The sequence below is a fragment of the Rattus norvegicus genome, chromosome 8 (genome assembly GCF_021556685.1).
Source record: "Rattus norvegicus strain SHRSP/BbbUtx chromosome 8, alternate assembly SHRSP_T2T, whole genome shotgun sequence".
Taxonomy (NCBI): domain Eukaryota; kingdom Metazoa; phylum Chordata; class Mammalia; order Rodentia; family Muridae; genus Rattus; species Rattus norvegicus.
Genome location: NC_141541.1, coordinates 118354098 through 118376990, shown reverse-complemented (window position 1 = coordinate 118376990; position 22893 = coordinate 118354098). Strand labels below are relative to the sequence as shown.

Genomic DNA, 22893 nt, shown 5'->3' with positions numbered 1-22893 from the left:
AAGGTCTTTCGGCCAATCCAAGGGAGACAATGAAACCCTGAGATCCAATCAATGCTGAGTTGCTACAGAAGGCTACGCCCCCTTGATCTGGAGCAACCTGTACAGCAAGTGAGCTGGGTTGGGGGAAAAAAGGCGTTAAGGTTCGATTTGTCCGACACTTACTTGTGGAAAGCAAGTAGAATCAGACCTGAGAGGAAGAGAATAGAGTGAGTCGATTGCTCTGGTTTTGCCTAACCACCACCCACCTCTCCTGATTGCCCTCTTGGAATGCTTACCCATTCTTATCCACTTGTGCCGATTTTTCAAGAGCGAATGCCTTGAGAAACACTCCCTGAGCCCGGTGAGGTGGTGCACGTTTGTAATTCCAGCACTTCAGAGCCTGAGGCATCAGAATTGTGGGTTCGGGTTCAGTCTGGGTCACGTAAAATAACCATGCCTTAAAGCTTCACTACCAGACAAACACCCAGAAATCTTCCTTGGTCACTCTCATTCCCATCTCATTCTGAGGTCAGCCTCTCCCTTCTCTTCAGAGAGCAGCCAATGGCACCTTGGTCTCACCCGATGAGTTGCTCGTAGGCTCCAGACCTGCAGAGTTTGAGGCCTGGGTGCATGGCCTTTTCCTTTGAACTCAAGAATGATCGCTCATCCCTTTCTAGAGCTGCAGCATAATCAGAGTCAGGCTACCTTCTCTGCATAAGAGAAAACAGCAACCAAGGCCAAATAAGCGCCACAAAACTACTCTTTCCTCCCAGTATAGAAAGAGTTTGATGGGCACAGGGCAGTGGTGGCACACGGCTTTAATCCCAGCACTTGGGAGGCAGAGGCAGGTGGATGGATCTCTGAGTTCGGCCCAACCTGGTCTACAGAGCAAGTTCCAGGACAGTCAGGGCTACACAGAAGAAATCTTGTCTCACAAAATTTAAAAAAAAAAAAAAAAAACAGGAGGAGGAAGAAGTTTGACTGCAGCAGACGGTCACAGATGCATTGATCCCTTCCTCTATTCCTCTTCTCAGGAGATGACTGGCCCATTAGCAACGTGGCTCCCTGTCTGGAGCTTCTGTTATAAAGCTAGCCCACAGGACAATGATCTTCCCTCCCAGCGCCCTGCCACTGTTTCCTAACTACACTGTCACCCTGGGTTGACCTGGTTCTGCCTAGGACCTTCCCTTACAGTAGGAGAGGAGGGTGGCTGCCAGCCCCTGGCATAGAAGGTGTCTGCTTAGGAAATCTAAACTCGAACTAAGATGCATAGGGCACTCATACTGATCAGGACCAATAGGAGCTGTCCGAACCTAGCAAATCTTCCCTTACTCCTATCAAAGAACACCCATCCAACATCAGGGGCTCCCTCACTTCACAGTCTGGGCCCAAAGAAAGGACAGAGTGTTGGTGACAGTGGCCCAGAAAAGATTCAGCCAGACCTAGATCCCTTGTTCCTGCTGTCCCTGTAATTCTCATCTGGCTTGTCTTGGCCTCAGTTTCTTCATTCATTAAAGCAGGCATGAGGCACCCATCTCCTTCAGGCCAAAGGAACAAAAAAAATGACAAGAGTTGCTGGGCCCTGGAAGGAGAGGTTGCCACCAATGGAGCATCTGGGAAGGCTTCCTAGAGAGAGTGGGCTGTAGGTATCCTAAACTTGGTAAGGATCTGCCCAATCAAAGGACGCCGCTCCTCTGCAGGCAGGTTTGTCCTGCTGTCGGCTGATGATTCTTCCCATCCAGCTCAACACTTGGCAAGAGCTAAAAGGTGGCACTTGTCTTCCATAAAGCTCTTAGATCAGAACCTTGCGCGCAGTTAGTGCTACAAGTGGTCCTCATGGACGAGGTTATTATTAATGTCGTTGAAAGACCCTAGTCATCTCCACGGTCCCTTCGTGGAATAGCGACAATTCAAAGTCCGATAGGTTCTGTACTCGGATAAACAATTTAGGAAGCCTTTACCCGCCCCTAGCTGGGAAGGCTGGAAATGATCCTGCGGGTGGCTGTGAATGGGTTCCGCCTGCGAGAGGCGGGGCTCCGCGCGACCTCCCGGGCCGCCCTGACCCCAGGCTCCTCCTCCAGCCTGACTCCCCGCCCTTTGCACAGTCCTAGGAGAGGCGGGGCGGTGGCCGCTGCCACAGACAGCCAAGTGTAGGAAGCCAGGCGGTGGCCGGCCGGGAGGAGGAGGAGGGGCGTGTAGACTTTGGTGGCTAAGTGCGACAGGGTCGGGAGCCGCGGACTTCCCCCAGCAGTGTAGCGCCGCTCCGCCCCGGAGTGACGCCCTCCCGCCCATGGGCCTGGCCCGGGGCAACCGGCGGGCGGCGCGGAGGAGGCGGCGACAGGTGGCGCGCAGCAGGGCCAGAGCCCGGTCAGGCTATGGCCGCCTCGGAGCGGCTCTACGAGTTGTGGCTGCTCTACTACGCGCAGGTGAGCCCGTCCCGCCCCTGGTCCACCGGGGACCCCAGATTGGCGCACGCAGTGTCTGCTGCACCTGCGTCCGGGTCCCCCGGGGCCGCTGATAGGCGCGCACACGCGGGACTTCAGCTCCGCGCACACGTGCGTGCCCCTGGCCGCCCGGCTGCCTCGGGCATTTGTGCCAGGGGACAGCGTTCGCGAGTGCGCGCTGAATTGCAAGTCCCCAGCGAGACCGCGCAGCCTCAGTTGCCCTGGCTAGTCAGTTCTCACCCTTTTCACAACTGGGTAAACAGAGACCTGGAAAGAGAGGGACTCAGTTTGCATGTTGGCTGCTTCGTCCTAGGGGCGCATTCGCGATTGGTCGTCGTGGCTAGAATGTCTTGTAGGCTAGGGGATCCGGCAGGTGCTACTCCTGACAAGTACATCAGACGTTAGTCACCTCAGACTCCTTCAGAGAAGTACTTAGTGATGAGCTCTTATTGTACTTGAGGCAACCTTAGCCTACCTCCATTCTGCAATGGGGCAGGGTCGGTGGTGAAGCCAGGAGGGATGTCTGAAAGGACTCTCATTTCAAGCTGCCTCGGCTGGTATCCGAAGGGATGTGATGCCTCTGATTCAAACTCTAGAAGCCCCACTTTCCTTTTTGCACTGGAAGCAGGGAATGATCCTGGGGTTACGCCTCCCTCTTTGCACCTGCTTGGCACTAGGTGCCTAGCTCAGGTGTGCCCTGGACACAATGGTCCATTGTATGTCCTTGAACAGCTTGTCACTGGGAGAGCAGGGATATGGGGAGAGTTCATGCTCTACCCTGATCCTCTGAAGAGGCTGGCTGATGGTTTGTCTCTTAGGAACATAAGGTCTAAGTCTGAAGGGCCACAGCTTCTTTGGTCTTCTTGGGCTGGTGGCACATAGTAGAGTCCCACTTAGGGTAACCCAGTACAAACCCATTGCACCTTTAAGCCTCTACTTCCTGACTGTAAAACTGACACAATTTTGCCCTCCGGCCATCTGGACTTTGTAAAGAGGGAGCCACTATGGCTGGTGTAGGTCAGAAAAGCCTGCCTCCCCTCCATTCAACCTCTGTCTCTCCATCTTCAGGGGAGATAACCGTGTGAAGAGAACTTAAACCAGGTGATGAATCTGAGAGTTGTCACTGCTGGGTTTTCAGGCTGGGTGGTAGGCTGCTGGAGATGTGGTCCGGCTTCCCAGGACTGCGCCCTTTTATAGTTGCTGGGCTGTTTGGTTTTGAGCTGTTAGCCACTTCTGTCCGCCGTACTCCCACCGCCTCCCAGACCGCTTAGGTATGGGGCCCAAGCTGGTTGGTTGTAGTTGTGGAAGCCCAGATAGGCAGGGGGCAGTCTGGGACCAAGCCAACAAATAAATCCAGGATGTGAGAGCAAACTCAGGAGTCGGGTGGGGCTGGGCTGCCTGGGGAGAGGAAGCCAGGCAGCCTCCCAGTGCAGCCTTCCTGCCTGCTCCAAAAACACCGTCCCAGTCCTCGGTGCTGGGCTCCCAAGGAGAAAGGGTGCTGCTAGGGACCCGTTGTGTGTGTCACGGGGTGTGTGTAAGGCAAGCGTGGATCTGACAGGTGTTCGGAGACCCTCAGAGCCCCAGCATGATGGCACATGCCTGTAAGCCCAGCATGAGAGGGGTTGAGGCAGGAGGATTGCCAAAAGTCTGAGGCCAATCTGGGCTACAGAGTCTAGTCTCAAAAGGAAAGAAGAGACCCTTTTTGTCAGTCCGCACTCAACCACCCAGCAGCACAGGTGGCCCCTCCCTTCAGCGGCAGGAGCTACCATCTGCTGGCAAACCTGTTTCCCCAGTTGTGGGTCTGGGTGAGGACCAAGGGGGAAGCAACCTAGTTCCTGTCCTTTTCCCCTAAAAAGACCCCAGATTTAGACCTGCCTTCCCTCCTCTACATGGATCCTGCCCTCTTGGTGGGCTCTTAGAGGAGATAGAGGGAAGGGACAGCATCAGAGTGCCCCTGGATATTACTTAGTTAGAGTTCCTCAGGATCCTCTTGGGGAAAACAAGGCAAGGTCATTAGGAGAGTTCTTTTAGCCACCCAAGCCTTGGTCTTGTGGTCAGGAAGCCTCAGGTGACCCTCTACCTAGGACAACACCTGTTGTTCTCTTGGAGCCTCTCTTAACCTTCACTGCCCTTGCTTACCGCTGCAGAGCTTCCCAGAAGCTAACATTTAGTAAGTGTTCCCTTCCCTGGGTGTTAGCTGAATGACTGGCTAAGATGACCAGGGTAGTGACCAATCAAGGCAGTTCTCCCAGAGCATGCAGAGTGGGGATTTTGAGGGCTGGAGGCCAGGAACAACATGAACAAGCACATAGTAGTTGGAAATATAAGAAGCAAGCTTTCCTCAAACATGGCACCTCTTTCTCCCTCCCTCTCCCCATCCCTTCCTCTCTGTCTCTCCATTTTCCTCCCTCTACCCCCTCTTTCTCTCATTCTGACCACCCCCTCTTCACCTTTAACCCCAGCACCTGAAGGCAGAAGCAGTCAAATCTCTTGTGAGTTCCAGAACAGCCTGGTCTACAAAGTGAGACCCTGTCTGAAAGGGAAGGAGGAGGAGGAGGAAGAAGAAGAGGAAAAGGAAGAAGAGGAGGAAGAGGAGTAACAGCAGCAGCAGCAGCAGCAGCAGCAAGTGGTCTGAAGTAGGGAGCAGGACAGAGCCACCATAGTAAATGGGTAGAGCACATCTACCAGAGTGACCACAAGGGAGAAACAGGAGAAGCACAAGAGGACCAGGAGCCTGGGACAGCACCTGGCATGCTGGCACTTGGGAAGCATGTAAAGATACATGCAAAATAGGATGAGATGAGCAGTCCCTCTGCAGGCTGGAGCAGTGGTGTTGCACGTGTACACACACACACACACACACACACACACACACACACACACACACACACACACACACACACTCTGATGGGGGAGCTGAGGATCACAAAGAGCCTGGCAGGACAGAGAACCTGAGCTAAATTCTCTAATTCTGCCACTGAGGAAGGACTCAGAGGTTCGGTCAGACTAGAAGCTCTTTAGTTTTGCTCACCTTTCTTTTATCCTTGACCAGTGATCTCTCCTGTCTCACCTGTCTCATGGACACTTCCCAGGCCTCTCTGCTCCTCTAGATCCTTAGCTGGGTTCTATCTCTTCTTAGACCTCAGTTTAACATGTGTGTGTGTGTGTGTGTGTGTGTGTGTGTGTGTGTGTGTGTGTGTGTGTACATGTAGAGGCCAAAAGACATCGGATGTCTTATTTTATGTGTATTGGTGTTTTGCCTGCATATATGTCAGTGCATCATGTACATAGCTGGTGCCCGGTGCCCACAGAGGCCAAAAGAAAACATTAGATGTCCTGGAAGTGGAATTAGTCAGTTCTGAGTCACCATGTGGGTGCTGGTAATAGAGGCCAAAGCTTCTGGAAGAGCATCCTATGCCCCTAACCACTGGGCCACCTCTAGTCCCTCCACCTTACTACTTATCTAAACAGGGTTTCACTAGTAGCCCTTTGTGGTCTGGAGCTAGTTATGTAGGCCAGGTTGGACTTGAACTCAGAGATCTGCCTATCTCTGCCTTCTGAGTACCGTGTCAGTCCCAGAGATTGAAACCAGGTTGTCAGCCCTGGCAACAGTGCCCTTACCTGCTAAGCCATCTCACCAAACCTCCACTGCATTGGTTAAGCTAGACTGGTCAGTGAGCTTAAGGGCTGCCGGTCCGGGATCCTGCCCTCCCCTCTCGGAGCTGAGGTATGGATGCTTGCCCTGGCTTTTATGGTGCTGGGGAATCTACTCACACTTGTGCAGCGTGTGCTTTACCGGCTTAGCCAGATTCCTACGTCTCTCGTTCACTTTCTTTTTGTTGTTGTTTTGGTTTTTGTTTGGTTAGTTTGGTTAGTTTGTTTCTTGAGACAGGGTTTCTCTGTGTAGCCCTGGCTGCCCTAGAACTCACTCAGTAGACTAAGTTGGCCTTGAATTAAGAGATCCAACTCCCAAGTGCTGGGATTAAAGGAGTACCCCACTACTGCCTGGCTCTTACTTTCTTTTTTCTTTTTTTCCCGGAGCTGGGGACCGAACCCAGGGCCTTGCGCTTGCTAGGCAAGCGCTCTACCACTGAGCTAAATCCCCAACCCCGTGGCTCTTACTTTCTTGAATGGGCACAAATACCCAGCTCTGGGTCCCTTTCACACCTGAGGGGCAACTGGAATTTCTTCCTTCCTGCTCCTGTTGCTAAGGCAATTGAAGGAGGAGGGAACTTTAATGATAGAAAAATTAGCATAGCCTGGGCTTGGAGGGGAAAGGCTGATATCCTTGGGGTTGTTATGACAACTGAGGAGGTGATGGAGAAGTGTGTGATCCCCATGGAAACAGGGTCAGTTACTATGGAGACCATGGCAGGAAACTCTTGTTTCCATAGTGATAGGACAAGGAAAATGGCTAAGGACTGAAGTGTTATGGGACCTTTAGGTCCTCTTTGTCCCTCAGGTAAGGGGCAGAGGCTGGCCTGGACACCTAGGCACATACACCACTCTGCTCAGTTGCTTTTGCTCCATGGACAAGTTCCCGTCATCTTCCACTTCATCCCATGGCCTACAGTTCTTACAACATAGCTAGATGCCGCCGTTGGCCTGACACTGCCCTCTCTCCTCCTGGAGAGATTTTAGGCTTGAGAAGCTATGCTGTTCAGACCTACGTCGACCCTAGTTCTTCCTGGAGGCAGAGGTTCCTCTGACGGAAAGGGGTCATCCATACTGAGCCATGATCACTCTCCCTACTGCTTGGAACTCTTCCCCGGGGAATATATTCCACCGTCCCTGCCTAGGGCAGCAAGTTGGGATTGCCCTGGAGGCCTCAACTCTGCACTGACCCAAGGGCTGTCTCCTGTTTTCACTCCTAGACAGGGAGGGAGGGAGGGTTGTCCTAGAATGCCAGGAATTTGGGCTGACCAGAGCCCCTGGTTTGCAGCTTCCGATGATCATCCCAACCTTTGGTAGGTGGTACGGGTGGCACCGAGCTGGGCCTGGTGGTGCACTCATTTAAGCCTTGTACTTGTGAAGCAGGGGCAGGCAGATCTCTGTGACTTTGAAGTCAGCTTGGTCAACATAGTAAGATCCTGTCTCTACTCTCCCTGCCCCCACAAACCGAGATCGTCGGGGCTCAGAGTGTTTCATGTTAGGTGACAAGCTACCCAGTGTTTAAACAGGGCCTGGGTTCCAAGACTCATACATACCCTCAGCCACTGATTCCATTAGCAACCCCAATTCCATTAGTAATTGATAATCCCTACCTGTACAGCAATGTGATGTATCTTCAAAAGGTTCTGGTCCCGACTGAGGACATCTCTCAAGAAGAAACATGGGAGATAAGGTGTGTGCATCCCTGTGGGGTGGGAACAGCAAGCCACATTCTTGAACTGGGGGTGAGAGGCAGCACCTATGCAAAGCCTCAAACGCCGAGGTAATCTCGATTGGCTCTGAAGGTGGAGTCTGTGACAGAGTGGTGACTGACTGGTCCCAGGGTGCTGGTGACGTCCGCTTGAGGCTTTCCGTACTGGGCGAGAGCTCGTTCACAGGGCTTCACAGGCGGTATGGTGTCAGGCAGCTTAGTGGCCCTGTCCCTCAGGTAGAAGACTTTCCTCCAAACAGTGCCACATAGACTTGCCCTCAGCCCACCAGAGTTACCTCTGAGTTCTAAGAGAATGGCAGATCTATGCCCAAGCAGGAACTGCTTGTGTCTCACTCACCCTTGGGAACTCTTCCTCCCAGTCTCTTTAGAGTGTATTTGGGGCCTGTTGGGACAGGTTGGGATGATGATCAGCATCTGTCCTTCTGGAGACAGTGGCCTCTATTTTTTCCCCTGAGGCAAGACCCAAGTACTTCCTCATGATCGGAAAGTCTCTTGGGTGAGCTTGGCCTGTGTGGTTGTTCCTCATCTGTTCTTGGTGTCCCTTCAGAGCTGGAAAGGACTGGAAGGAGCCGATGAGGTAGAGGCTCTGAGATAGGAATACAGATCTCAAGCCCCACAGCCACAACTTCTGGGCTCTGGATCCTGTCACAGGCAGCACAACCAACCATCTTGCTCCTGCTCACTTCCCTGCCCTGCCTCTGACCCCTGCGTCTGGAGAGACTCTGATATTTAGCACTATAGCTCCAAGCAATGGAGCTGACCTGAGGCTTCCTAGGGAGCAGGAGTGAGGCCCCAAAGACATGGACAGGCAGCCATTCCTCTCACTTGTTCTGTGTGTTTGAGACTCTCTCATGCCCCTTCAGAGTTCATGCAGCCTGCCTGGATTGGCCTAACCCTGAACCCAGCTCAGCACAATTTGGAGAGTTTACAAGACTAGACAGGCCAAGGGATAGAAAGCCAGAGTCATGGGAGCTGGGGAGATGGCTCAGCGCTTAAGAGCACTGGCTGCTCTTCCAGAGGACCCAGGTTCAATTCCCAGCAACCACATGTCTGTAAATGTTTTGTCTGTCTGTTTCCCTTTCCAAGCCTTCCTAGCAATTTCTTTCCCCATCAACCGGAAGACCAAGACCAGGGTGCTCCGATTCTGAGAAGCACAGATCTGGGATCTGACCCCTCACACGGACGTACATGCAGGCAAACACCAATGCATACTAAATACATTTATATATATATATATATATATATATATATATATATAAAAGAAAATTGGACTCACCATGAGGAAGTTGGGAAATTCCCGCTTAAGTACCCCATGCCAAGCTACTGAGGTAGTAGAGTAGGGTATAGAAGTCTAGGCCAGAGGGTATCAGGGTCAGAAACTACACCTTAGATATATCAGGGGCCTAGAGGGCCAGGCACAGTAGTTGGCCCTTTATTCTAGAGGTGGGGAAGGGTCTGATTGGGGATTTAGGTCCCCATATTTTGGGTCACAGAAAACTGGTTTAACTAGGGTTAGTTGGGGATACAAGATGGAAGACAGTGTTGGGATATTGTATGCATTTGTGTGTGCGTGCATGCTTGTGTATGGGCATGCGTGCGGGTGTGTGCATGTTGCATGTGTACATGGAGGTCAGAGGTTGACTTCCTCACTACCTCATTTTCTGAGACAGGGTCTCTCACTACACCTAAACCCCGTAGAGTAAACTTGGCTGGCCTTCGAGCTCCACAGACCTGCTGGCCTCTGCCAAGCCCTTAGCTTGAGATTAGAGCATCCATCGCTGATTCTGATCCTTTATGTGGTGCTGGCTGCATCTTTATTCTTACATGCAAGCATTCTGGCTAGCCATCCTACAAGCCCAGTATTAGGACATGTTCAAAACCAGAAGGGGTCTATGAGGCCATTGAGGCAGAAGTCAGGGTCAGATGGCCAGCTTCCCTGACTAAACAGAGATCTGACTCCATTAGCCCGAAAGGTGTAGCTGGAGCCAAGGTGCTGAGTGTTCTCTGAGGCTTTCCACGTTCCTTAACGGGGTCAGCAGAAATGCTCTAGAAGCCCTGATGTGTTTGCTCTCCATTCTCTTTGATGAAGTGTCTGGGAAGGTCACCTAGAAGAAGGAAAGGTTGATTTTGGTTCCTGGTTTGGGAGTTTTCCATCCATGTTTGTCTGGCCCTGGTGCTTGTATGCCTGTACAAGGCAGAGGAGAGCTGCTTTACCTTAAGTCAGACACGGAGCATGGGGAGAATACACACAAGCCAGCTGTGAGTGCTTGGGGACAAGATACAACTTCCAAGGGTATGTGGCACTCCCTCCCCCTCCCAGTAGCCCAGATTATAAACCTATCAGTGGATAATCCGTTAACTAACGTTAAAGCCTTGCTGATCAGATTACTTCCCTAAAACCCCACTAAAGCCGGATGGTGGTGGTGGTGGTGGTGGCGTGCACCTGCCTTTAATCCTAACACTTGGGCTTGGGAGGCAGAAGCAGGTGGATCTCTGAGTTCAAGGCCAGCCTGGTCTACAGAGCATGTTCCAGGACAGCCAGAGCTACACAGAGAAACCCTGTGTCAAAAAACAGGCCAAACAAACAAACAAAACCCCCACTAGAAGGCTTTTGCATTGCCTTGGACACAGGAGTCTTTAGGGTAACCCTCCAGGTAATATGTCTCCTCAGAATCTGGGTACAGTGGTGTCTCCTGGTTGATGGGGATGGAGATTGATAGGAAGGCTTGGAAAGGCAAAGAAACCAACGAAACCCAAAAACAACAAAAACCAGGCCAGGGGAGATGACTTGGTGTTTGCCTCACAAGCAGAGGACTTGAGTCAGGATCCTGAGAACCCAAGGAAAGCTGAGCAGCATGGCATCCCATGTTTGTGACCCTAGTGCTTGGGGACAGAAATAGGCAGATCCCAGGGGCTTGAGAGACCTTGTCTCAAAAAAAAAAAAAAAATTAGGTGAAAAGTGATAGAGTTATGTAGACAGATAGCTCTGCTACACGCGCACACACACACACACATGCATGCAAGCATGCACATGCACATGCATGCACACATACATGCACATACATGCCACTATAAATAGTAGATAAAGTGGGCAAAGAAGACATCCAGACACAGTGGATAGCTGCTCCCACTAGATTCTGGGGAGCCTGGCCCAGCTCTGCTGGCGTCTGTCCCAGGTTGGGACATGCTACATAGAAGTCACGGGCAGCATTAACAAGCCAGGCCCCCTCCAGGCCAGTGGCTCTCAGCTTTTCACAGGATTGCCTAAGACCTTTGGAAAATGCAGATATTCATATTACGAGTCATAGCAGTAACAAAATTACAGTTCTGAAGTAGTAATGCAAGTAATGTTATGCTGGAGGGGGACACCACACCATAAGGAACTGTCTTAAGGGGCCCCGGCACTAGGAAGGTTGGGAACCTCTGCTCTGTAAAGTTCTGGAGATCCTTAGGTGTGAGGTCCCTGCCCCTAGGAGCAGTCTCAGGCCCCGTGAGCTCTGAGTGCTGTTTTCTCTTCTTCTCCTGTCTAAACTGAGAAAGGTGATTGCTCTCTGGTGTCAGCTGGTTGGGCTCCAGATGTGGGGAGGGACCAAGGTACAGGCCGGGTCCCACCTCCATGTCCTGGAAATGGCATTAAGTTTTGGCAAATGAGGGCAAATGGCTAACTGTACCACTAAGCAAAAGACCCATGGAATCTAGGTGGGTGGCCAGGTCCTGGAAAGGAACAAAGATATGGGTGCGTTTTTGCATATTTTCCCCAGGCTTGAGGTTCTAAGCCAGGCCAGGAAATGCGGGTACTTTGAATGAAGGGTACCTGACACCCTAACGGTAAAGATGGCGCCCAGGGCAATGTGATCCCACTACATATGCCATAGGCCCTGCCCACAGCATCTTAGCAGCCCAGGGTGCCCCAGGGCCCCTCCACATCCCTGCGGTCTGCTGGGAGGAAGCGGCTGCCCTCCTCCCCCACCGTGACTCTGCGCTTCCTGCCCCAGCAAGGGCAGAGGAAACGTCTTTTTTTTTTTCTTTTCTGTTGTTCACACCATAGTTTCCTTGGCGGCGCCCATACACGGGCTCAGCCACTACCCATCCCACTTGTCCATGGAACCAACTCTGGGGCCTGGGGTCCAGGTAAACAACAAGGGTGGGTGGAGGTTCCAGGGCAAGGGTGGGCTGTTGTGCAAGGATGCTGTAGTGTTGGGGTACGGGTGTGACTTGGGTGCCTGCCGTCCAGCGGTGTGTGTGCATCCTGGAACCCATAGCGCCAGGAAGTTTTCAGAAGGCGGTGGCTGCAGAACTAGGTGAAGGTGACAGGACAGGACACAGGCCAAGGCTCTGGGTAGACAGCAGGTAGCTATGAATGGGCCACCAGCAGCTGTACTTATAGCCACGCCCCACTTAAGCTCCTCCTCCTCTGCCTGTGCCAGGTCTCTGTGGTCCCAACCATCAGAAAGGTGGGAGCAAAGACTGAAGCTTGGACTGAGAGACTTGGACTAGGTCCTGGAGGTGACCTGTTCACACCACAGTCCTCCAGTTCTGACCCTTCCTGTTCTGCTGGACCTGTCCTCCTCCCCGTCACTCCAACTGTTATCCATCTATCCTCAAGAACTCCCCTGTCCATGCCTTTCTCTCCTCCCCTCTCATGCTCTTGAACCCTTTCTGTCAACAGAAGGACCTTGGCTACCTGCAGCAATGGCTGAAGGCCTTCGTGGGTGTCTTCGAGAAGACTATCTCCTTGTCTTCTCTGGAGCCTCGAAGGTAAGGCTGAATCTGCCTAGAGGCCAGGGCCAGGCAGGCAGGACTGCCCTTGGCACTCAGCAATCCTCCTTACAGGCCAGAGGAGGCAGGTGCGGAAGTGCCTCTGCTACCCCTAGATGCTCTACATGTGCTGGCAGAGCAGCTGGACCAGGACAACCTGGAGCAAGCCCTGCTGTTGCTGAAGCTTTTCATCATTCTCTGCAGGTGGTTTCTCCTTGGGGTCTTCTGAGGGTGGGCAGAAGCATGGATGTGTGGGCCCACCTGGGGGGTGACAGGGACCTGGAACATTGGCATGACTTCTCCCCTTCTTCACTCCCAACCCCAGGAACCTGGAGAATGTAGAGGCTGGTTGGGGCCAGGTACTGGTGCCCCGTGTGCTGGCACTGCTCACTGGATTGATGGCTGAGGTGAGGGGCCCACCTGGATAGGGCAGAGACAGCTACCGCAGGTATGGCTGACTAACCCTCCCTCTGTTCTCTCTCCCTACACTGCAGCTGAAAGGATCCCCACCATCACAGGAGGACCGTAGCACCCAGCTAGAGAATGTGGCCCTGCATGCTCTGCTCCTGTGTGAAGGGCTCTTTGACCCCTACCAGACTTGGCGGCGCCAGCACAGTGGGTGAGACCCAGCCCTCAGACAGGGCGACTCACAGGAGGCCAGGGGGAGGAAAGGGATGGGGTCATTGGTCTAAACGCCTTATGGAACTAGCCTGTGTGCAGGCTGGAGGAGAATGACCAGTGACCTGACCAAGACGCGGTGAGAGTCCAGCTGATGGATACCAGTGCCAGGCTTCACCCCAACTCTCCCCACCCCCACCCCCAGGGAAGCCATCAGCTCCAAGGAGAAGAGCAAATACAAGTTCCCTCCGGCCGCCTTGCCCTGTGAATTTGGAGCCTTCTTCCAAGGTTAGGCCCCACCCTAACTTCCCCATGCCCCACCTGGTCCTGACCACAAACCTAGTTGCCTAATCCCACCCACCAGACGGAACTCCTTGGTGGTCTGGCCTGAGCCGCCGGAACCTCTAACAGCCAAGTAGAAGTTTAGGGGTAGAGAAGAGAGAAAAGGCAGGCCTGGGCTAAGTTATTATTTCCTAGGTTGGAAGGCAGGACTTTCTTCCAGGTGGGGTGTCGACCTGTCCCCTCAATTTCCCATCTCCCTTCACTCCTGGCTCCTCCCAGGCCATGTTCCCTGTCCAGCCCTGTGTGTACCAGCTATGCACCTGCTTCCGTATTCCTGGAGGAGTGAAGCCACTTGTCCCCATTTGTCCCCCTGGCTTTATCCATTAATTTGTTCATTCATCTTCTCTTCTAGGCCCTCCCTCTCCTCTCGAGGGAGAGGCAGTGGCCAACACTTGGGCAGGAAGTGGCTGGACAGAGACCAGCAGGGCAGTGGGAAGGCGGGTCCTTGTGGATCATTTAGCAAGAGGAGAACCGGAGGTGGGGGGTGGGGGTGGCTGGAGCCCTGCCTGCATTTCCTACAGCCTGGGCACTTAGGACCATCTAGATCTGTTCTCACCCGTTTATAGGGCCCTTCAGTGGCAGCCTGACATCCTCAGGATTGATGCTCATTCCTCCCCACTCCTGTCCCCACCCCTATCCCTCCCTCCTGTTCTTCACCACGTGACTCAGGCCTGGACCCTTCTGCCCTCTAAGTTTCAGTTCAGTGCCTGGCACCTTTTCCAGCTTAGCTGGACAGGGCCACATGTGAAGCTGTGAAAAGGCCCTACTATGTGAAGCTGTGAAAGGCCCTACTATTCCCCAGTGGTAGCCTGGTCCCCAGATCAGAGAACCAGAAACTCCCACTGTGGAAGTGGCAGAAGGAGCAGATTTGCATCTGAGAAGCTAAACCCTGGGTCTCTGTGGGGAAGACAGTGGCTGTGTATCACTCTGGGACACTCTCCATTTTGGCTATAAGGATCTCGGGAGCTGCCTAGGCTCTTGGGGCTGGCCCCTATGTCCCTCAAGCACCACTATAGCCCCTAATCTCTCTAGCATACAGCCGTGACATTTTAGACCCAAAGCCTCCTCCTTTAGGTGGGGACTTTTGCTAGGTTTGGCTTCTACCCCACATCCCCATGCTGGGATATCCCAACTCTTGTGCAGTCCTTTGGACCATAGTCCTACAACCTTGGTGACATTGTCCTGCCCTGCTTACCACCCAGAGAGCCTGCAGGATGCAGAGCATTTGCCTCCCACGTTGCTGCTGCGTCTCATCCACCTCTTTGGTGCCGTCCTTGCAGGAGGAAAGGTATGTTGGGTCCTGAGAGTGTCGACCAGGGGGCAGCCCTCTCAGCACCTTGCTTCTGGATGAGTCTACTGCCATTTTTTCCTCACCCACAGGAGAATGGGCAGATGGCTGTGAGTTCTGGCTCTGTGCAGGGACTGCTAGGTGTGTTGCGGGGCTGGGGCCGTGGCCCAGCTCAGGACCCTCACAAGATGCAGCTGGCTCTCAGAGCACTGGTGGGCGCAGTGCACGTCCTGCATGCTAGCCGAGCGCCACCCCGAGGACCAGAGCTCCGCACCCTGCTTGAGGGCTACTTCCACATTCTTAATGCTGACTGGCCAGCTAGTCCAAGTTCAAGCCCCGAAGAGGCCCTTGTCGCCCTACGGGTCAGCATGCTCGGTAGGTATGGGCTGGCTCCCAGGCACCTGAGGAGGGGAATGTCCTTTCGGTGGCTGAAAGTCAGGGCTGGGAAGGAGGGGAGGTGGGGCGTTTAAGGGGATTTAGCTGCAGGGGGGTTTGGGGATTTAGCTCAGTGGTAGAGCACTTGCCTAGGAAGCGCAAGGCCCTGGGTTCGGTTCCCAGCTCCGCAAAAAAAAGAACCAAAAAAAAAAAAAATATTTAAAAAAAAAAAAAAAAAAGAGTGCCTGCAGGGAAGTCTGACTTTGACCCCTGCACAGATGCTATCCCCATGATGTTGGCATGTGAGGACCGGCCAGTGCTACAAGCTACCTTCCTTAGCAACAATTGCTTTGAACATCTTATTCGACTCATCCAGAACAGCAAGGTGGGTGGGCTTCCACCTGGAGGCTGGGAGGCCTGGAACCCAGGGAGAATCACATAGAAATCCTAGGCTGCTACTGAGCAAACATGGCCACGGCCTGTGTTCAGTGGGAGGGCCTGAGGCCTGGGCAAGGTTTGTCCCTTCGGGTTTTGGCCCTACTCTGCTAGGAGAACTTTGACTAGGACTGTTTCCCACTGGTGCAGTACCCTGGCAGCTCCCCCTGGTCCTGTTCTAACCTCTTCTCCTCATCTCCTCTACTTTGCCCCTCTCAACAGCTGTACCTGCAGGCCCGGGCGCCCCCTGAGGGGGACAGTGACCTAGCTACCCGGTTACTGACTGAGCCCGATGTCCAGAAGGTACCACACTGGGGCTGAGCCACTCAGGCAGCACCTCCCTTGGCCACCCATCCCTGGCTCCTTATTTGACCATTTCCTGTGTTCTAGAACGGTGGCTAAGTAGATATGTTTGTGGCTTGACATACCTGGCAGTGAGGGTGACTCTCTTATGCCCTCTCACCCCATATTTCAAGGTCCTGTCCTAGAGACAAAACAGGAAGTGGTCTTTTGCTTACCTGGTGTTAGAATTGGGTGTTGGGTGTGGCTGGGAGGAACCTTCGAAGCTCTTTACCACCTACCCCATCCCCTACTTGTTAGAAGGAGACATAAGTACAGACACTAAGAGGTTTGGTTGTTATCACCTCCTACGGCAGGGGTCCCTGAGGGGCCATGTCTTCTGTGACTCCTGATTCCAACACCAAATGTGCCACATGCCTCACCATCCCCAGGAGCTTATAAACCGCAGGGTGTCAGTGTGTGTCAGGGTGCAGACTGCAATAGCATGGGGTCCTGGTGCAGCACCTGTGGTAGAAGATTCTACAGGCTTTACACCCGGCCCACAACCCCCAGAGCCTCTGCTCTGGCCCTGATTTCATGAGGCAGCTCACACGTTTATTGCCTATTCTGACTTTCTACGAGCTCACCTGTCCATTCAGTTCCAAGTCAGGTAAGCTAGGTGACTCCCCTGACCGCTGGCTTTATTTACAGGCCAGAAGGGAAGGTTGTCTGAGGTCACACATCAGGGGGACTTGGCAGAGCTGGGAGCAAAGAGCCCATAGGGCTAAACCTGGCTTGCTGTCAAGCTCTCAGCCCCTCGCCCCTCAGAATGGATCATGGGAGTCAGCAGCATGGCTCTTAGTGTCAGCTAAGCTGAGCCACGGCGTCCTCACGGATTTAGGAGATGGGGGACGGGATAGGATTTAGAGATCTCGAAGGTTCTTCTGGCTCTAATGCCCTGTGATTGATGGCCCCAAGACCCCCAAATATCTGTCAATCATCATGGGTGATGGGACACTCGATGGCTTGCTTGCACGTGTGTGTCTAACCTGGGTGGGGTTGTGGGGACTAGTACCAGTAGGCCCACCAGAGAACAGGAGGGGTGCAGAGGCAGTATACACCATTGGTCTGTGCCAGAGGCCCTTCCCAGCCTGAGTTTCTTTCCAGACCTCTTTGCCTGGCAATCTTGCCCAACTCTGCCCTGGCCTTGTCTTTATAAGCCAGCTCATAGGATAGCAGCCCTGGAGAACTGTTAACTGTGGCCAGTGCAGTGTGAGCTGTGACTTAGCCATACCTGTCAGGCCCTGAGATGAGACCTCTACACTGTATATCTCAAGGGCTATCCCAGGAGCATGAGATATGAGAGCACTCCAGTTCAGGCAACACAGCTTGTGTGGCAAGGAGAGGGCCTGGTGTTCACAGGGGATTGCGGGTCCAGTAGATGCCCTGGACCTTGGTGTACATGGCCCTGCACCCCTTTTACTGTTAAGTACTGCCAGCGGTGACACCCTGGCCGCTGCTTCTCCTGACTTCCCCTCTACCCCAAGGTGCTTGACCAGGACACTGATGCCATCGCGGTCCACGTGGTCAGAGTGCTGACCTGCATCATGAGTGGCTCCCCTTCGGCCAAGGTGAGGATGCTTCACTCTCTGTGATAGGAGTCAGAAGTGGGGATCATTGTCTTCATGTTTTCAAAACTGGCCTGTCACTCCTGTTTCCTGGAGAGCATGTGACTGCTGTTGCCACTGGGGTGTGGTTCCACAAGCTTGGTGGGTGTGGTCATCAGTGTGTCCTGGGAGTTGGGTGTCCTGGGCCAGGGCCATATAGGGAAAGGACACGAGAGCTGACCATCATCCGTAGCCTCCTGAGATGAATACAGTCCGCTGGACCCTGTGTTGTCCTTGCCCTTTCTGTACTGTGATCTAAGGCAGAACTAGCGAAGGTGTTCCACAAGAGAAGGGATCCTGTGGGTGGGAGCTGCCCACAGAACCTACAGCTCTGCTTACTTCATGCTCTTTTTCAGGAGGTGTTCAAGGAACGCATTGGCTACCAGCACCTGCAGGAGGTCCTGCAGAGTCATGGGCCCCCTACCCACCGGCTGTTGCAGGAACTACTCAATATGGTGAGGACTGGGCTTGGGTCCCAGAGGCAGCTGGCCTGAGCCAGTTCCCTATGCTGGAGGACTGTTAACTGTGGCCAGTGCATTGTGAGCTGTGGCTTAGCCATACATGTCAGTGCCCTGAGATGTGGCCTCTACACTATAGGCCTCAAGGGCTAGCCCAGGAACATACGTACAGTTGGCAGCTTGACCATACTAGGCTACAAGCCAAAGCATGGAAATTAGTTGGGCTGATTGCTTGGTTTAGTGATCCTGATCGTTCACCTTTGGCAAGGCACCAGGACGGGAGGGTTGCTTTCCTATACCGTAAGCAAAAGGAAAAGTGTCAGAGCTGGCAAGGGGCCACAGTTGACCCAGGATTGTCACGTTTTTTCCACTTACAGGCTGTGGAGGGTGACCACAGCATGCACCCGCCTCCCCCAATCCGCAATGAACAGCCAGTGCTGGTGCTGACGCAGTGGCTCCCAGCATTACCCACAGCCGAGCTGCGCCTCTTTCTGGCACAACGCCTCTGGTGGCTCTGTGACAGCTGCCCTGCCAGCCGCGCCACCTGTGTGCAAGCAGGCCTGGTGAGCTACCTGTTAGAGACACTTAACACGGGGACAGCCCTGGGAGCCCGCTGCCAGGAGCAGCTGTTTGCCTTGCTGCAAGCTCTGGGTCGCGTGTCACTACGGCCCTTGGAGCTGCGTCGTCTGCTGCGCCCCCCACCGGGGCTGGACTCAGAGTCATGCGGAACTGAATCTCAGAAGGCTCAACATGCAGGTGCCATCATCCGGGCGCTATCGGGCATGGCACGGCACCGGGGTCCTGCACGTGCCCTGCGCTATTTTGACCTCACCCCCAGCATGGCTGGCATCATGGTGCCACCTGTGCAGCGATGGCCAGGGCCCGGCTTTACCTTCCATGCCTGGCTGTGTCTACAATCCACAGAGGCAGCTCCTACCTCAGCTCCCAGCCGGCCCCTCCAGCGAAAACAACTGTACAGGTAGGTGTGTGACGGCCAAGGGCTAGGGACCCACTCCGGGGCAAGCAGGGAGTATCAGACATAACCGTCTTGCTTGCCCCCAGCTTCTTCACCAGCAGTGGCTCAGGGTTCGAGGCCTTCTTCACGGCAGCTGGCACCCTGGTGGTAGCCGTGTGCACACGGAAGGAGTACATGACTCTGAGCTTGCCCGAAGTGTCCTTCGCTGATTCTGCCTGGGTATGTTCCCGTCCTCCTCACGTGGCCCAGTGTGGGATGGGGAGCACCAAGAGCCAGCCATGGCTTGAGCCATCGTACCTTCCCTTCTAGCACTCCGTGGCCATTGTGCACGTGCCTGGGCGCCGACCCTTCAGCCAGAATCTGGTCAACGTCTTCAAAGACGGCCATCTGGTCAAGACAGCGCCTCTTCGCTTCCCCTCCCTCAGTGAGGTATGCCAGGCAGGATTTGGGGAGGCCACGGGTCAGTTGGAGGGGCTTGGACCAGTGTGACCTGGAACCCTGTCTTTAGCCTGTACCACTCTGAAATACATAGTTTTGGGAGTCATGAGCTGGATATAGGTGAAATCCTAGGCTTTGCTATGGTCTGACCTGTCTCCCATTCCTGATCCTGCAGCCTTTCTCCTCCTGCTGTATCGGTTCTGCTGGGCACCGCACAACAACGACTACCACAGGGCTCCCTGTGTCGTCAGTCTCCACTGCCTTGTCTCACACTCACCCCTCCCTCACCCGATCCCAGTCGGTCCCAGCCTCCACAGGCCTGGGCTGGGGGCCTGGGCTAGGGGCCCCTCCACAGGAGGGCAGCATCAGCTCCACCCTGGCAGGCACCCAGGACACTCGGTGGGGAAGCCCCACATCTCTGGAGGGTGAGTTGGGGACTGTGGCCATCTTCCACGAAGCCCTGCAAGCATCCGCCCTACGGATCCTGTGCATCCTGGGTATGTAGCACCTGCTGTCTGCATCTCCCGGCCTCTACCCCAGTGTCCCAATTCCAGGGCATCAGATTTGCAAAGTGCTCAAGGGTACCCAGGGAAGATGGCAACCCTGGGAACCTGTCCTCTGGGTAGACAGGGGAGGAGGCAAGCTGTGGAGAGGGTTTGGCTGGAGGACCTAAGGTCTAAAGGTTTGGCCTTTTCTCTCCAGGGCCCAATGAGCCAGCACCCTTCAAGCCCGAGGGTGAACTACACGAGCTTGGCGCCAAGTTGCTCCTCCATTATTCACCGCAGGTATTTAGGGATTAGGGGACAGTCAGTGCCTCCTGGCATTGCCCTCTGGCTCCCACTCTCAATCTGTCACTTCCTTCTCCATGTGATCCAGGCCTGTAAGAACAATATCTGTCTGGACCTGTCCCCCGGCCATGGTCTGGATGGCCGCCTGACAGGACATAGGGTGGAGACGTGGGATGTGAAGGTACGTGTACGTATGTGTATGTGTACTCAGGTCGAGTGGTGCACTGTTGGGCCCTGGCAGGGTTTGGGAGACCAGTTCAAGAGACCTATACTTTGAGTCCAGGCTCAAGGCAAGATGCTGGCTGGGAACTGCCCTCTCATCACTGCCCCTCCTCCCAGGATGTGGTGAACTGTGTAGGGGGCATGGGTGCCCTGCTGCCCTTGCTGGAGCGAGTGGCTGTGCAGCCCCAGGAGGCCGAGGCAGGTCCATGTGAAACGCACGACCTTGTAGGACCTGAACTGACCTCAGGCCATAACACTCAGGGCCTGCTTCTCCCCCTGGGCAAGTCTTCAGGTGAGTGTCCTTCACACCTGCAGTTGGGGGAGAGAGTCTTGGTGGTGGGGACTGTACTCGAGGTAGTAGCTCCTGGCACACTCTTGACCAGCCTCTGCCCTCTTCCTGGTGGTCGGCAGAGGAACGGATGGAGAGGAATGCAGTGGCCGCCTTTCTCCTGATGCTTCGGAACTTCCTGCAGGGCCACACTGTGAATCAGGAAAGCCTGGTGCAGTGCCAGGGGCCTGCCATCATCGGGGCCCTCCTGCGCAAGGTGAGACGTGATGGAGGAGACAGGGCAGAGCCTTCCCCACAGTGCTGTCTGAGTGGGGCCTGAGTGGGCAGGTTTGGGTGTGAGGATATGGGTAGGAAGGTGGTTCAGGTGACTGTGGCGGGAAAAACTGGGCCGTAGCCCGGCCTGGAAGTTGTATTTCAGAGATGGCAAGGGCCCTGAAAGGCCAAGAGGAAGGATGATTGCCCATGCCTGCTGCTGGGGAAACTAGAAACTGAGTGGCTGGGACAGAACCTGACATCTCAGCCGACTCCTTTCCCTCAGGTCCCCAGTTGGGCCATGGATATGAATGTGCTCATGTCTGCCCAGCTGCTGATGGAGCAGGTCGCTGCTGATAGCAGTGGGCCCCTCCTCTACCTGCTGTACCAGCATTTGCTCTTCAACTTTCACCTCTGGACCCTCAGTGACTTCGCTGTGCGCCTGGGTAGGTGAGGGGCTTGGGAAAGAGGCCTGGGTTCAGGGCAGGCAGGGCGAGAAACCACAGCCTTGCTCGATAATCTGAGAGGACATAGCAGGCAGAGCTCTGCCCTGGAGGGTGTGAAGAAGCTTTCTGCTGATGTCCACCCAGGTCACATCCAGTACATGTCTAGCATAATCCGTGAGCACAGACAGAAACTTCGGAAGAAGTATGGAGTTCAGTTCATCCTCGATGCTCTGCGCACACACTACAGGTTAGGCTTGTGGGACCAGGTGGATTTTGGAGGCCCGGCACAGCAGAGATTGGTATGGGGACAGGATGATGTGCTACCCCAGCTTACCTGCCTGTTTTCCCAATCTTGCCTCTCGGACCCGCTGGCTGTGCCTGTTGGACCCGCCAGCCCACAGCGGGAGCGCCCCCTTGCGGCAGATGACCTGCGTACAGTACAGACTTCCCTTTTGGGTCTGGTGCGTGAGTTCCTGGTTCGGAACCTCTCAGTGGATGACATGCAGGTTGTACTGAGCTTTTTGGCAGCCGCCAATGAGGACTGCCAGGTAGGGAGGGTGAGGCTTGGGTGAGAGGTGTATGGGCCAGCTGGGGAACCCATCCTAGAGTGACATTCTGTTTGTCTTCAGGTTGTGGGCACACTGGACCTGTTGCTGGCCCTGCTTCAGGGTTCTCCAGCACAAGAGCCCTTGGCCATCTTCCTGTTGGAGCCAGGGAACCTCGAGGTGCTGCTCACACTGCTGGTGCGGCCAAAGTCAACGCCCCTTTTGAGTGACAGGGTCTGCAAGGTACACTCAGCCCCCTCCTGACCTTTTTTTTTTTTTTTTTCGGAGCTGGGGACCGAACCCAGGGCCTTGCGCTTGCTAGGCAAGCGCTCTACCACTGAGCTAAATCCCCAACCCCACCCCACCCCCGACCTTTTAATCCCATTTACTGAGGCTGCTGGCTAGAAGCTAAGGAAACTTTAAAGCCATTTTCACAAGCCTCTTCTGGAGCCACACATCCGCGCAGTGACCTCTCCTGTGTCAAGTACCCCGATGACAGCCCCTTGGTCTCCCTTCACACAGATCTTGCGAAGACTGCAACAGAACGAGCGGTTACCTGAGCGGAACCGCCAGAGGCTCCGGCTGCACGACTGTGGTCTCCAGGGTCTTGTTGCCAGCTTGCCGGAAGGGATTGCCTCTCCCCAGCTCTGTCAGGGCCTTTATAAGCTGTTTGTAGGGACAGGTATGACCTGGTTGGGACTAAGAGGCAGATCAGACAGAGGAGAGGATGCATCTCATTGGTTGAGTGCTTGCCTGGCACAAGGCCTTGGGTTCAATCCTCAACACAGGAAAAAGAAAAACCACAAAGGACATACGTAGCAGAGGGGCAGCAGCATCTGTCAGGATAGGGCTGGTGGGAAGAGGGAGTGTTCACATGGTGACGGGATTGAGGTAGTCCCCCTCTACTGTGT

At 54.3% G+C, this 22893-nt stretch overlaps 1 protein-coding gene across 11 annotated transcripts in view; it reads left to right on the top strand.

Annotated features, from left to right (window-relative positions):
* Window positions 1–2115: 2115 nt before the first annotated feature.
* Nbeal2 (neurobeachin-like 2) overlaps window positions 2116–22893 on the top strand; it is a 30355-nt gene continuing 9577 nt past the window's right edge. For 2 of the 11 annotated variants that reach the window (XM_087562414.1, NM_001427320.1), the window contains 25 exon segments: window positions 2116–2405; window positions 12476–12564; window positions 12640–12768; window positions 12890–12971; window positions 13059–13183; window positions 13388–13470; window positions 14727–14812; window positions 14905–15187; window positions 15466–15572; window positions 15845–15925; window positions 17449–17532; window positions 17925–18023; window positions 18404–19005; window positions 19089–19221; window positions 19312–19431; window positions 19616–19937; window positions 20143–20225; window positions 20317–20409; window positions 20568–20742; window positions 20862–20995; window positions 21278–21437; window positions 21582–21684; window positions 21832–21985; window positions 22067–22225; window positions 22505–22664. In XM_087562414.1, coding sequence (XP_087418540.1) covers window positions 2355–2405; window positions 12476–12564; window positions 12640–12768; window positions 12890–12971; window positions 13059–13183; window positions 13388–13470; window positions 14727–14812; window positions 14905–15187; window positions 15466–15572; window positions 15845–15925; window positions 17449–17532; window positions 17925–18023; window positions 18404–19005; window positions 19089–19221; window positions 19312–19431; window positions 19616–19937; window positions 20143–20225; window positions 20317–20409; window positions 20568–20742; window positions 20862–20995; window positions 21278–21437; window positions 21582–21684; window positions 21832–21985; window positions 22067–22225; window positions 22505–22664 — 3697 coding nt within the window. In that variant the 5' untranslated portion in view covers window positions 2116–2354. 11 annotated transcript variants of the gene reach the window in all.